The sequence below is a fragment of the Chelonia mydas genome, chromosome 3 (assembly GCF_015237465.2).
Source record: "Chelonia mydas isolate rCheMyd1 chromosome 3, rCheMyd1.pri.v2, whole genome shotgun sequence".
In the NCBI taxonomy this organism is placed as follows: Eukaryota; Metazoa; Chordata; order Testudines; family Cheloniidae; genus Chelonia; species Chelonia mydas.
Window position 1 is genome coordinate 144,780,843 of NC_057851.1, and position 14,990 is coordinate 144,795,832.

Consider the following 14,990-nt stretch of genomic DNA (forward strand, 5'->3'; position numbering starts at 1 on the left):
TGAAGCAACTGTGTGTCACCAGGAATAACATTTGAAGGTGCATGAGCTAGAACAGGAAAACGTATCTGTGCTTACTTGAAAATTTCCTTTGAGTAATAAGATCCACAGATAGTTACAATGGGCACTTCAGCCTGCTTGCAGGTTGGGGGCAGAACCAGACCTATGTATCACAGGTACTTATCTGGCCCCACTGTAGTAGCCGAGTGCTGCAAAACCTTTAATGTATGTATCCTCACACCACCACTAGGGAGGTAGGGCAGTGCTATTTGGGAACTGAGGCACAGAGAAGTTAAATGACTTGCTCAAGGTCACACTAAGTATGTTGCAGAGCAGGGACTCAAACCTGGGTCTCCCAAGTCCTAAGCGATTATCCTAACCACCTATTAATCCTTCTTTCTTGTTGCTAGTAGTAGGGAAATGCCCTGCCTCTCTTCTTGTTGCGATAACTTCTACCACCAGGCTAATTCAAATCTTCTTTAAGTTACAGATTGGGTTTGATTTGGGTTGAGGATAAATTCTCCCCAACAAACCCAAACCCTTTGGATGTTACTTTCCATCTCTATTCTCGATGATCCATCTGTCTCCCAGATGGGCCAGATCTCTGGACCTTATTAGGAAAGAAAGGAAATTCTCAAGTAAGCATGGATAAATGTTTTTGTTCTCCCTCATACTAAGCTCCACAAATCCATTATAATGGGATTTTCATAGCAGTGTGCCTCTAGGGTGGGAAGCAGGATTATTCTTTAACTATGGACATCCAAAATGAGGGAGATTTATACATAATTATTCCACCTTCCTCTGGGCACTAAGGCACGAAGAAGAATTCTGCCAAAAGAAAGGAAAGGCATCGGCTAAGGCTGGATGACCAATATGCAAAATGTGGTGAACTAATGGCCATCTAATAGGTCTCAATGCAGCAGACACGACTGCTCTGCCCTGAGACTGTCAGCGTTCCTAATGACTGGATGCTTAACTGAAGGAGGACTATTTCTTGAATTTACTTCAGGAATGAATGCTGCGACAGCTGAAAGGACTACCTGCCTGAATTCAAAGTACAACTCTGAGGTGAGTTTTAAGGAGAAGCTCCCAACGTGGCAGCCTGCTCTAGTGAATAGGAAGTAACAACACCTCCTGTAGGGGTTCCATCTGGGTAGTGCTGCATAGAGGTTCCAAGGTCGGTCTCTATTAGTACGCAGGGTTGGGAATAAGGTGGATGCACTAATGGAGCATTTAATGGAGAGATTTGCACAAACTGTCCTCTCTTGAGTACATTGAGAGTATTATACTAGGGAGACTTGACCTTTTCGTTTGGACGCTATTATACACCCACAATAAAGCCCTCTTGGGCTACAGCCACACAAGGCTTTGCTTCACTGGTTTAACAATGGATGTTTCACCAGCCAGTAAAGTAAGTTCTATTTGTTGATTTATTTTTGATGGTCCACGAGACCAATAATCAGTTCATCCAAGTTTTCATTTTCAATCCTTCCTACTTCCTTTCCTGCTGGGGGCAGGGGAGGGGACAAGACAACCCCCACCCAGTCAGTGCTGCATATTGTCCGGCAGAGCGGGCCTCTCCAGTTTAGCCTGGCTCCTCTTCTGCTGGGGAAGGGGCCATGGTAGGAAAACTGTGGCCTGCCCAGAAAGCGGGCCACGCTCCCCAACGGGACAGTCAATAAAGGAGTGAAGCAGGAGACACAGCCCCTTCCCCTCTGGCTTTTCTCAGCTCACTCCAGCCACTGCAGATGCTTCCGAGGGGAATCAGAGCTGAGGGGACAATCCCCCCAAAATGCAGCCCTGGGACACAGCTGGGAATTAGACACATTATTGAGCCAAACTGTTTGTCTAAACACTGGATATAAAGTTTGGCATTTCCCTCAGAAAAGTGCTGCAACAGGGAGGCCTGGCTGAGCCAGCAGCTGCTGTAAAGGCAGAAAAAAATGGAGGGAACTTCAGGGGATGGGGTGTTTCCCTGCTGCCAGGGACTGAGTGGTCTGGTTCTGCCCCCAAGTTGTAAGTAGGCTGAAGAACCCATTGTAACAGATCTGTGAACCTCAGCATGAAAAAGAATGACAATTTAGAGTATAAAGGTCAATAGTTCTCCTGCATAAGCTATTGACTTGTAGGGTCCAGAAGGGAATCCCCAGACACATGGTCAGTTGTATTGTAGGGTGTGATGGGGCATCCACCCACTCTGGCATGCAAGGGAGGGCCCTAGGGAAGCTGCACAAGAAGCAGCCAATAGTAGAAGGGCTGTGAGGAACAGCCAATCAGAGCTCAGCAGGACAGTATAAGACTGTGACCTGTCGGGAGGGCTGTGTCATGAAGAGGATGCCGTGGACCTTGGAGTGATGGGGGTCTGGGAGCAGAAGTGACGGCGAGTAAAGCATTACCAGAAATAGGCATACCCAACCTGCGCAGCTAATCATCAAGACAACCAGAAGGCGGCACCAGCATGGTAAGTGAAGCCCCGTCACATAGGGCAATATATCTTGCTCTGAAGTGCCAAGTGTAGGCCACTACCAGGGGCAGTTGAATTAGATGGACAACTGATCTTATCCAGTGTATTAGCAGGACACATTCTGGAATAGATGTTCTGGTGTCATGTGGCACGTGGGTGGAAACTGGAATAGGTGGATTCAGATTGTGACAGAGCTGTCCTACATCTTACAAACTAGGCATGGCTTTCAGGACCGGAAAATCTTTTGGATTAACTTAATATTATCCCGGCAGGATACTGCACCCAGGATATAACATCATACAGTTTGCTTTGTTACATCTTGGTGCACCACCACAATGCAAATATCTAACAAAATGTCATGTCTGTGGACATAGGACAATAATTTCAAAGAGGTTAGAACTTAAATCAACCTCTGCCATTTTTGGTAACTATAAAGACTCTTTGTCTTGCTTTTAGGATACTTAAAATCCAGAGGTCAAATAGTTTTCATGATTAGTTACTTTTATGTTATTGCTGGCTTTGGGATGCGTGGTTGAGACCAGATTCTAGTTACTGCTGCTCTCTGTTTGAGATGGCCCGAACCACACTTTGGATTCTAAACACAGCTGAACTTTGCAGAGGTACTAACCCAGGCCCATAATCTGTGGATCAGCCCTATCTCTATCTGAACCTGGTTGTCTGTCCCTAATTTTAATATGCATCTCTGACATATACTGTGCTTAACTGTGCTTCTTCAGAAAGTGACTACCGAGCCTTGAAACAAGCCGCTAAACAGTTTTATATTTATTATAATAATACTTGGTTCTTCTATAGCCCATTTATTTAAGAATCTTAAAGTGCTTTGTGGCATTAACTCTCACCTGGTGCGGTAGGTCACTTTCATCCCCTTTTCAAAGAGATGGGAAGTGACTTAGTCACACCAAGCTGTGACCCAAACCCTGGGAGTCTTGGCTCTCCTACTCCCTTGCTCTCACCACTATACCATATTTTCTCAGCCTAGCCTTAGAGATGAAAGCCAGAAAGCACTCTTGTAAACCTATTATTCCACTAGAGCTGCTGAGTCCAGGGAACAGACTGTGTGGCCTGTCACAGAGCTGCCCTTAGCCAATTCCAGCATGCACCATGAAAGGAGAACCACTTTTCCCACTTTCACAATATATAAATAAAAAAAGGAATCAAAACACCACTTTTTTGGCAGCAGATTGGTTTGTTCCCATCTCTTTTTTTCCTCTCCCATATTGCAGCACTGCTAGCAAAGCTCATTTCTGGGCTGTTCGTCTCAATACGGAACTATATGGGTAAAAAAAAAAAAAAAAGAAAAAAGAAACAGAGAAACAGGTTCTGACATCTAATCAGATCTGCCGTATTGATTTTGCAACTTTAGCTTTGGAACAAATCAGCAAAACAACCACATTATCACCCAGAATTCACTCTCCCCTGTGTAAGCTGGTTCAAAAGGAGCTCACACAAACAAACACCCCCCCCCACCCCAAGTGGATTCTCAGATGGAAGGAGCAGGCTCGGCGGGAGGGAGGGGGGGAACACGCTCATCATAGAGGCTTCAGAAGCCACACGATTCCCATTTCCAACAAGATTAGAATTCCAGAGCAAGCCACAAAACTAATGAGCTGCCCGCACTGGAGAACAGCATTTCAATTAACCAGAGCAAGCCCCTGCTGGGGCACCCGGCTCTTTACACAAAAAGGGAGCTGGATAAACAGATGGGTCGTTTGTTTAGCTGGGAGGCAGGGGTGACTCTGGGCCTTGCTCCACTTTCACTAAAAACAAACCTCAACAACTGGAATTTCATGCTGGTAAAAGGAGCCAGATGGACAGCACCGGAGACTGAAGTCCACTGCTTAGGCACAAAATGGACAGGCAGGCAGTGGCATTGCAAACTTCTGCCATGCTGCTCTGCCTCGGAGAAACCAAGCTGTGAGTGGGACTGGTAAGTTCAGTCCCTGTGACCCATTCAGTATTTAGCCAAGACTGCAGTCTTGAAGAAGTGGAGGGGGTGGGGTTAATTTCTAGGCTCATGCATGGCTTCTAGTGGAATTTGGGTCAAACCCGAATCCAAATAAAATTCACTGTTGCTTGTCCTTACGTGGAGCTGACGGGAGATACCGACAGCAAGAAACTGAATGTGTGTGTCTCCTCAGCTTCGTCCAGGTTATTGGAGTAGGTTTCACCCCTTCTCGAGCCATGACAGAGGGAGGATGGGGGAAAAAGGGGTTGGTGTTTGATGAATGACTATGCTAAGCACTTAGGCGCTTTAGTCACAGCCCATGGATGGTGCAGGCTAGTGCAAATTAACATTCTCTCCACCAATCCCATGTTTGCCACATCATCAAGAGGACTTCACAGGAGTTCAGTACTGAATCTTTCCTGATGAGACTAGCTCTATGGTCAGGGTTACCACCCTGGCCTCAGCCCTCCAACCCAGTCAATATTATTCAGCACAGTCTTCACTTTAATCTGGAAAGTGAAAGGAGCTAGGCTTGGATTCTCCTTATCTGAATTCTACCCAGTGCAGCACTTGACTGATGAAGATACTATTACTAAGAGGGGAGCACAGATTATCCCAGACCCCTACCTGCTCCACACATCAGAACATTGCCAATACCTTCTAAACACTCCAGTCTGGGATTTGAACAGCCTCACTTGTCTGCCGAGGGAGGTATCACTGAGCAACAAGGCATCTAAATAGAATGGCATGACATGGGCACCAGCAAGGATGGCAGTACAGGGCAACATCCCTATCACCACTCAGTACTCTCCTGCTGCCTGTTTATATGTGTGTGTATATATATTATAGGTAGGGTTGATAGCATGGTCCATTATTAATATTACCTGAACTTTCCTATTTTTAGTTGCTTGCAACTTTGCCAAACTTTAACGATCTAAGTTGAAATTTTCCATACCAGTGCCCTGCCTCAGGCTGATTTTTTTTTTTTTTTTTTGGGGGGGGGGGGGGGGAAGAGGGGGGAAGGGAAAGAGAATTCCAGCCAAAATGGATCTGCCACATCCAAGAACCAGGCTTGGAATAATATATTGTTTTGCCCATGTTAAGTTCTGGCAACCTCTCTTTGAGAAGCTTTAGCACCCCCTATGCCATGGAACAGGGACTTCAAATTTGGCCTTTTTAAATCAAAGATGTGCCTTCCACTATCCCCATGAAAATCTGCCCAAATTTGGCCAAGATATAAGCCTGGGTCGAGGGAGGGGTCACAGTGTGCACATGCTCAGTAAAGACAGAGTTTTGGCAGCTACATTTCCTGAAGATTCCATCTGCACCGTGCATGTTCATTGCAGGTCTTAGTAGGACTTTTCCTGCAGCTGCGCGCTGTACCAGGTCCAGGCATCTGAACAAAGAAAGCAGGGAGCCTCTATCTCATCTGCTCTCAGTGGTCCCCCTGCTAGGCCCAGGCAGTCTGGAGGAGCAAACTGTCTGATTCCAATGCCAAGTAAATAAGAGCTGGATCTGGGAGGGCAGGGGACAACATTAGGACAAGAGGACAGGGTGGGGGTGGAATTTGGGACTAGAGGTGGTGGGGGCAAGAGGGAAAACTGGAAGATGAGATGGGGGAGACTGGGACTGGCTGGGCAAGGGGACTGGGAGCCAGCAGGTTGGGGAAAACAGATACTGGCTGAGGAACCAGGATCGGGGAGGGACTGGCTCAGCAAGGAGACTGGGACTGAGAATTAGTAGGGTTGAGGGGAAGAATTAAAGGGTGAGGCATACAGATCTGATGAGGTTCTACGGTTTTGGGGGAGAGCTGGGACTGGCTGGGCAAGGAGACAGGGATGAGGGGTGGAGATTGGAACTGGCTAGGTGAGGACAATGGGGACTGGGACAAGGAGTGGAAGAGATAGGACTGGTACAGAAATAGGTTGAATAGGATGGAGCAGAAGGGTGTCATGCTTGGAGGGAATGGGGGAAGAGGACTCTGTGTTCAGTCGAGCACACTCCCTTCCACAGAACTCAAGATTCTGGAGTCTTACCATTCCTCTGCTGTCAACAAATATCTGTGAAACCCTCTGGCAATGTTCACCATCCTCCTCTCATGCTGGTCCACAGAGAGGATGACAACCTACTACTGCTATCAGTTATTCTATTAGCTCATGTGGCAAAGGCCTGTGTGGTGGATCTAAAGGTTAAAACCCCGCTGATGACCCATGTGGGTGTCAATATGATGCCATACGATGGAATTTCTTCCCCCCGCCCTTTTTGTAAAAAGGTTTCTCTTTTAAAAGCTAGGAAATTACACACACAAAAAGCGAGGTTAAAAGAACAGCATTAAGGTCGCAAAGTCAAGCACTCAAAATTTGAAAATGCCAGAATTAAGACTGCCTGTGCAAGCTTAATTTGACCCTCTTGTCCACATGGGTTATGCTACAGTCTTTAATTACACGACCACATGCTTTTCCCCCTCCACGGGATCCCTGCCTCATTCAGTGTGCAGAACAGACAGTGCTCACTTCATGAGTAACTATTCAAGGTTTTGTTTTCTCCTCGTTGTTCAGTGTGTGGTCCCAGACCTTATTTACTGCACAGTATTCAGACCCTGCTCTGAAGACAAATTTCCTCATTGGTTTTCCTATGGGGCTCATCACTGTAGTAACCAAGTGCTTCACAGATATGAATGAATTTATTTTCACAACACCCCTGTGAGGCAAGTGGGTGGCATTAACCCCATTTTAGAGAGGGAACTGGGTCAGCAAGATTAAGGACAAAAGTATTCACTAATTTTGGGTGCCCAAATTGAGACACCTAGGACCTGATTTTTAGGAGTACTTAGCATTATATAGCAGTTTATATGTTCAAATCGCAATTCCCATTGACTTCAGCTGCAGCTGTGCATGTTCAGCACTTTTGCAAACCACACCACAAGATGTCAGGTCAGGCACCTGGAAAATGAGGAACAAACCATTAGTGACCACCTCTGAAAAGTCTGGTTTAAGTGACTTGACTAGCATCACACAGTAACCCTGTGGCAGAGCCAGGGATAGAATCCAGTTCTCCAGAGTAGCATTCAACTGTCTTAACCGTAAGACGATCCTTTCTCTTCTTGCAGTCCCCTGCCTTGTTCACTATGCACGTTCCAACTTCTGCACGAAAGGACGCAGGGGACCTACCTACAACAATTTCCCTCATTACACAACCCTGATTCATCCCCAGAACAGGTCCATCCTGAATGGGGCAGGAAGGGTCCTATAGAAAAAGTAATATAGGATCATGTAATTAAAGACTGTATCATAATGCAGATGTACAAGCGGGCTGAATCAAGGTTGAACAGGCAACCTTAATTCTGGCATTTCCTAGCTTCTGAGTGCTTGTCTTTGCAACCCTAATAATGGTCTTTTAATGTAATTTTTGTGTGGGTAACATATGCACACACACAGAGGCAAGTGCTACGTTAACAAGTGAGGTAACCTAACCAACAGTGGATCAACAGGCCCCCACGGTTGGCTGGCATACATTGTTGGTTGGCTAGCATGTCTCCTCGTGTGTGGACGTCAGGTAAATAAACCTTTCAAAGTCCACAAGATGAAACACACTCAATCCAAAAAAGAGACGTCAACCCTATTGGAGAGCAGCGCCATAAGCATCACCTGCCCAGACTTTAGCAAGGTGCCAGTGCATGCTGGCACAGAGGTAGGAGCTACAGAATCATGCGGTTATACTCACACTGCACGTTGAGCTGTACCAAGGCTTCCCGGGGTCTGATGTTAAAGCCATTGTACCTGGCTGTCTGACACTTATAGGTCCCGCTCATTTCTCGGCTAACACTCTCCAGGCGCAGCTTCCCATCGTAAGTCTCCACTGTCATGGCACCTGAGGGCATGGGGGCCTCCTTGTCTACCCGGGACCAGATGATGGGTGGCTTGGGCTTCCCTCGAACCTCGCACTGCAGCTCGGCCCTGGAGCCCTCCCGAACGGTGATGGTGGACTGGCCTTTGGGGACACTGATGGTTGGAGGCACTAAAAAGAAGATAAAAAGGGACTGTTTGTCAAGGTAACATCCTTCCAGCAGAGCATGAGGGAAACCTTTGAAGGATGGTTGCACTTGTGGGGAAGGATGTTACACTGGCAGCTCTGGAGACTGCAGCCCTCCAATCAAGAATGGCACTGGTAGTGCCAGAGCAAAGCTCCCCATGCTCTGCCCCAGCCAATGTCAGCCATCCCTTGGAGGTTCCACCTCTAGGTGGAGAGTTGTGTTTCATCCCCATGGCCTCTGAGAGTGCCAGCACCAACAAAAAGTGCCAGCTGTGACAGGACACCTCAACTCACTTCACATACGTCAGTGAACTACTATCAAACACTTCCAGTCACTATCAGCCTAAAGCAGGCTAGAACCGATAATCTAGAGCTGGAAGACTCCACATCCTAGTCTCAATCTTGTTAGCCATTTAATTCCCCATCTGTACCCAGAAGCGGGAGGCCAAATCCAATCTCTTTATACGGGCTGGATTGGAGACAGTGGCCTACAGGCGCATGCTTCATGTATTCCACTCCCAGCCTCCATACACATGCTTCATATATTCCACTCCCAGCCTCCAGGGCCACCTCAATCCAAACTGGCCACTATTTCTCAATTTACCCTCTGCCCACAAGAGAGAGCACTGGGACGATTTTCACACACACACAACACATAACTGTATTAAGAGCATATTTAAGGTGGCTCTGGCATCAGTCTTCTTTGGTAGCGACCTCTCTATGCAACAGAGAAGTTGAGTTTTCAATTTACAGGTCCCCTGTGGGCCATGGAATCTCATCAGATGCTCTCCTGTTTGGTGTGAAGAGAGCGCTGCCCCCCCCCGCCAGTCAGCACCACCAGCAAATGCTCACCCGGCGAGAGGCAATTTTCACCACAGGGAAAAACTGCAAATTGTATTTGGAAATTTTTTTTAATTAAAGCCCTCTCTTCTGAGCCTCCCACTGGAGACGGCCATCTCAGCGAATGGGGGCCTTTTTTGCTGGGTGGCAGCAGATGGCCAGGGAATGCAGAGCAGTTTCCACCTTGCTGCTTAAATACCATGGCTCTGGGGAAAAACTCAACGTGTTCAAGCCAAACACGAAGGGGGGGAGGGTCTTTATTGCTCCTTAAATGCACACAGAGGGCCAGATACCTCAGCATGAACAAACACCCCCCATTACCCAATGTGTGCAGGACAGGGGGGATTCAGCCTGAAGGGAGGCAGGTGATGGTGCTGCTGCCTGCCCTCACTTGGGGTTCTGGCTGGGGACAGCAGCTTTACTTTCCCTGGCTCCAGAGGAGCCCAGCTGGCAGTGACTATCGATGGGATTCCTCAATCAGCCTCACCACGTTCTCTTCCCAGTCAACCCCCATGTGCTCTGCTGGCCCTTTCTGCTCCTGCTGGTGGAAGCAGGGTTGTAGCAACTTTGGGCCACCACAGCCACCTTTTTGTAGATTTTTTAACTCTTGAGCTGGTGCCTACATATGGGCCAGCAGATATTGTCCAGCCCTCGTAGTGGGGACAGACTCTATGATCATACAGACCTTTGCCATCTTACTCCTACAACCTTATAGCTATTACATTGTAAAGGAGCGGACTCACCCCTGCGGTGCCTCCTGCTGGTCATTGGAGAATTAGCGCTTATCAGCATAGAGCGCCCTCTGCAGGCCAGTGATCCGCACAGCTCTGGCCCCCATGTCCCTCACAGACCCTGGTGCTCCTTTCTCTGGGTTCTGCCCCCTGGCAGCACCCCCACATTCTGCCTCTGGGTCTCCCCTTCCTGGGGCACCCCCAACCCACTATCCCCACCTTGCCTCAGTCTGGGCTACCACCACTTATCACCAAGCCCCCGCTCCCTGGGGCAGACTGCAGTGTAAAGGCCACTCATCATAGGCAAGGGGGTTCGGACCTGCTGCCTTCCTCTGCCTCCCAGTACCTCTGTGGGCCTTGGACCAGGCCCTACAGCCTGGAGAGTTGCCAGCCTGGAGTAGCCTGCTCCTTCCCCAGCCCTGCTTCATTCCCCTGGCAGGCAAGCCCTGCTCTCTCCCAGCCTGGAGAGAGACTCCGTGGGCCTCTGGCTCACAGCCTTTTTATACGGACAGCTGGGGCCTGATTGGAGCGTGGCCCAGCTGCAGCTGCTTCCCCAATCAGCCATCCCCAGCCACAGCCCTCTCCAGGGCTGCTTTTAACCCCTTCTATTTTAGGAGCAGGGTAGCCACCCCGCTACACACATTCTATTAGCTATTGGGGGTTGGTTTTTTTTGGAGAAGTATTCTCTAAACTCCACTGCTACAGCCAGATCTGGCTTACATTCCCAGCTCTGTCACTAACTCACCATGGGATCTGAAGCAAGTCATGTCGTTTTGTGCCTCAGTTTCCCCAACTGTAAAAAGAAGAGAAGCAGCATTCCCCTGCCTTCCAGGGCTGTTAGGAGGATGAATTAATTAACTTCTTTGATGCTGAAACGCCCAGTATCTCATTATCACAAAGCATCAGGGGGCATTCTCTTTGGAGCAGATTGCTAAGGATTTTTGTGGAGTAGGGAGGTTGTCAGAAAAACAAGAGCCAATTCCAACACTTTCTGCTAAGGGCACAGACAAGGCAGGGAATCAGATCGGTCAAGGACAGGACTCGGACCAGCCAAAGCTGGTTAACATCACTATGAAAAAGGAAACTTTCTGGAGCAGTTTGGAAAAATCAGGACAGATTCTGCAGCCAGTTCACTTCCCTCAGGCTCTCTCACCATTTAGCTACAGGTAGGTGCAGCGTTGCTCTCAGTCACACTTGAGCAATCCCAGGGAAGGCAGTGGGACTGCACGGGTGTATCTGAGAACAGAATCTGACCTGATGTTTTGCTAGCACAACCGAAAGAGTCTTGATCTGTACGTTCCAGCTCTAAAGAAATGACTGACAGATTTGGGGCTCCCACTGAAACCAGTAAGAAAGTTTTGCCATTGACTCTACTGGGAGAAGGGAAAAGAGGGTGAGATTTATAGTGTCTGGGCTCCTGCAGAAAATATTCAAGAGATGTCCTGAGGATTAGAGTTAGGACACTAATCATTAAAGCTGTTCATGGGATGAAGGTTTATGAGACCCACCACACAGCTCCCACCGTACACTCCCATGGACACAAGCCAGGTCCTTCCATCTCAGTCTCTGGAAAAATATCAGTGGGAGTGTCTCTTCTAAGCCATGCAAAGAGGTGAAAGACCACTACCTCCTTCCCCACAACCATCAGCGTTGGGACATTTGGTAAAATCCCATTCCCTCGCTGTTCCTTCATGATAAGCCCTTGGCCAGGGCTTCTTCAAAACCATCTCCTTCCGAGGTTGGTTTGGGCTGCAATCTGGGCCTTCCCAATCCATAATCAGACATCCTCAGACATGTTGTGCCTTAGGTCACTAGAAGCCTGAAACTAACCCATTGAGACTCCATATTAAAGGAAGGAACTAGCTACTTTAGAACACACCTATCCCAGCTGGGTCACTGGCCACTCACGAGACATGCCCACAGCATCCAGCCCAGCATACACTGGCTCCCGCATAAAATGTGGCATGCTGGGGCTGCTCTCTTTGGTTTAGTCCAGCCTCCTCATCAGGAACATGAGAGGGATCATCTGAGGATACTACAAGTCACACAGCATAGCTGTCATCCCAAATGGAAGGAACAAGAGCTCTTACACTTGAAGTCAAGGCTCATTTGAGGGCCTTCGAAGCTCAGGCTGGAAAGAATATGTTGGTTTTATGATTCTAATCCATATTGTGACCCCTGACCCGACTCCCTCAAAGCCCCAGGCCTCCATGAAGGAGGCTCACCTGTTTCTGAAGAGATGTTCACCTCAACACTGAGGTCGGGAATGGGGGCCCCCTGGAAGGACGCAATGCACAGATATGTGCCATAATCACTGAAGCGCAGGTCAATGATCTCCAGGCTGCTGGTCACTGGTGGGAGCTCAGGGTCGTTCCTAGAAACAAGCAGTCGGTCCGAGACCCTGGCTGGTTTCCCATTCTTGTACCAGAAGTAGACGACCTTCTCTTGGGGAACGGCATCCACGTGGCACGAGAGCTTCAGGTCCTGCCCTAGCTGGATGCTCTCACTCTCTTTGATCACGTCAGGGGTGATCTGGAAGGTAGCGTTCTTCATGGCTGGGATGAACACAGGTGCAAAGCCAGTTAGTGAAGACAAAATGCCCTGTGCCCAAAGGGGATTCCCATGTGAGATATCTACCCTTTGTCCGATGGGAGGCAATGGCTCCACACGCTCTGGGCAAAGGGATGCCCCAGGCCTATGCCCAAATGAGATCCCCATGTGAAGCAATGGCCCCACGCCCCCAAGGCCTGCTGTGGTGTTGCATGTCAGGACCAGGAAGCATCAGCAGAGCTGTGAAAGGACAGGACTGGAATAATCATGGGTGCTGTGAGTCAGGAGTGAGGTGCATCAGCAGAGCTGTAGGTGGGGAAGCTTGCACAGTGCCTTCTCCAGTCAGTGCTACCAGTCCCTTGCTGGAGTAGCACATTTACCCCCTATTTAAATGAACAATGGCGTGTGCTGGTAACCCAGAGTCTCGCCCTAAAAGTGCATGCAGTGGAAGGACGTACATCGCACCAGCAGATTCACTGTCTTCTTAGCTGGGTTCCCCACATTGTTGATGGCCGTGCAATTGTAGTAGCCTGAATCTTCCATGCGGATCCCCCAGATGGTGAGGTTACCCTCTTGAATAAGGCTGTTGTGAGGCATAGGGTTGGGTGAGTGAGACCAGGCCACCTCAGGCAGTGGGTCGCCACCTGTCAGTGAGCACTGCATAGTGACATTATCTCCTGGGTTCACCACCAGGGTCTCATTGACAGACAGCTTCAGAGCGGGTGGAGCTGGAAGAGAAAAATGGGAACACTAGTGAGCTCTGAGGAGACTCACACCAGCCTGGGCTTCGCTCAATTCTATCTGAATGGAGAGACTCTCAGTTTGTTCTTGGGAAAGAGTGGACCAGGCTGGGTGAGTGTGGGCTGGACATGAGTTCATTAAAAACATGATGTGTATGAATCTAGGACCCCATCAACACTGCATCTCTAACCAAGTCAGGGGACCAGGCCATAACAGGGTTAAAAGGCATAGCGTAGACAGGACCTCACGGAGACCCAAAACTGAGGACACATCATGGGGTGTGACTGCAGCTGGGGTAGACATACCCGAGCTAGCTTGAATCTAGCTAGCTCATGGTCCCAGAGCAGTGAAGCTGCAGCAGTGCATGCTTCAGCATGGGCTAGCTCCATGAATAATTACCCAGAGTTCCAGTGGACTGAAGCACGCACTGCTACAGCTTCCCTGCTCTAGGACTGAGCTAGTGAGATTAACAACTTGCTTGGGTATGTCTACATGAGCTGCAATGACACCTTGTGATTGCAGCGTAGACCCTGAACAGTCCAAGCTTTAGGAGTGTGGTTAGGTCCCATCTACACTGAACATTGTAACAGCATGTTAACTAGGTGCTCTGGCTCTGTTATAGATGAAGGGCCCAATTCTCCACTCCAAATCAGAACAGTAGTATTTTACACCCATTTTGCATAAGTACAATTGGCAACACAGAAGCAGTGGAGAATCTGGACCTAAGGCTTGTTGATTTTTGCTCCCAGTTCAAGTAACTGTGGCTTCAGATGGACATTACCAGCCAAGATGACAAAGAAATGGGGAACCAATGCCAAGTTTATTTTCACAACAACAATATCAAAATCCCCAGCACACAGGTTAATTTATTTTGCTCTTTCTGTATCAGTTTCCCCCGTCTTTAAATGGGGCCTGCAGACGCTGAGATGGAATAAAAGCTCAGCTACTTGCATTGTGGCTCCTATCTAAGCTTCTGCATACCCCCTGCTGAAAATGTTGTGTAAGTCACTACAAATATCTCTATGCCGCCTACAGAAACAGCACACCGGAGACTGAGTGGAAGTAGTGGTGGTGGGGAAAGATATGAAAATAAGAGATTCATTGAAATAGGTCATATTAAGCTTGAGGCAAGCGCTCAACCAACCTTCCTTCTGATTGCTATGGGCCTGCTAGCTCAATCCCAAGGGACGGAAGAACAGAACTTGTCCGGATCATGAGTTCCCCAACTGTGGTACATGTGGCACTGGTGGTACAGGAGCTTGTTGAAAGTGGTATGCTGTAAAAGGGTGGTCTGTCCCCTTTAAAGGGGAGTGGGTCCCAGGACCAGCCAAGCCCTGTTTCACAATATGGCCCCTTTAAGGAAGCAGGTATTCAAGGGAGCAGCAGAATGGGGGCAGGTGTTAAGGAAGCAGCTTAAGAGATTAGCAAAAAGAAAAGGAGGACTTGTGGCACCTTAGAGACTAACAAATTTATTTGAGCATAAGCTTTCGTGAACTACAGGTGACTCCCAGGAGTAGTAGAGGGCAGAAAGCCCAGACAGAAGAATTGCAGGGGAGCACTGAGTTAAGAGAGGTTTCAGAGTAGCAGCCGTGTTAGTCTGTATTCGCAAAAAGAAAAGGAGTACTTGTGGCACCTTAGAGACTAACCAATTTATTTGAGCACAAGCATA

General features: G+C 48.4%; 1 protein-coding gene across 4 annotated transcripts in view; it reads right to left on the reverse strand.

Annotated features, from left to right (window-relative positions):
• The window catches only part of MDGA1 (MAM domain containing glycosylphosphatidylinositol anchor 1), a 183,831-nt gene that overhangs the window by 82,351 nt on the left and 86,490 nt on the right, over nucleotides 1-14,990 (reverse strand). For all 4 annotated transcript variants that reach the window (XM_037895528.2, XM_043543498.1, XM_037895529.2 and 1 more), the window contains 3 exons: nucleotides 13,039-13,308; nucleotides 12,256-12,585; nucleotides 8,151-8,444 (listed from right to left, as the gene is read on the reverse strand). In XM_037895528.2, coding sequence (XP_037751456.1) covers nucleotides 8,151-8,444; nucleotides 12,256-12,585; nucleotides 13,039-13,308 — 894 coding nt within the window. The remainder of the gene's footprint in view (nucleotides 1-8,150; nucleotides 8,445-12,255; nucleotides 12,586-13,038; nucleotides 13,309-14,990) is intronic.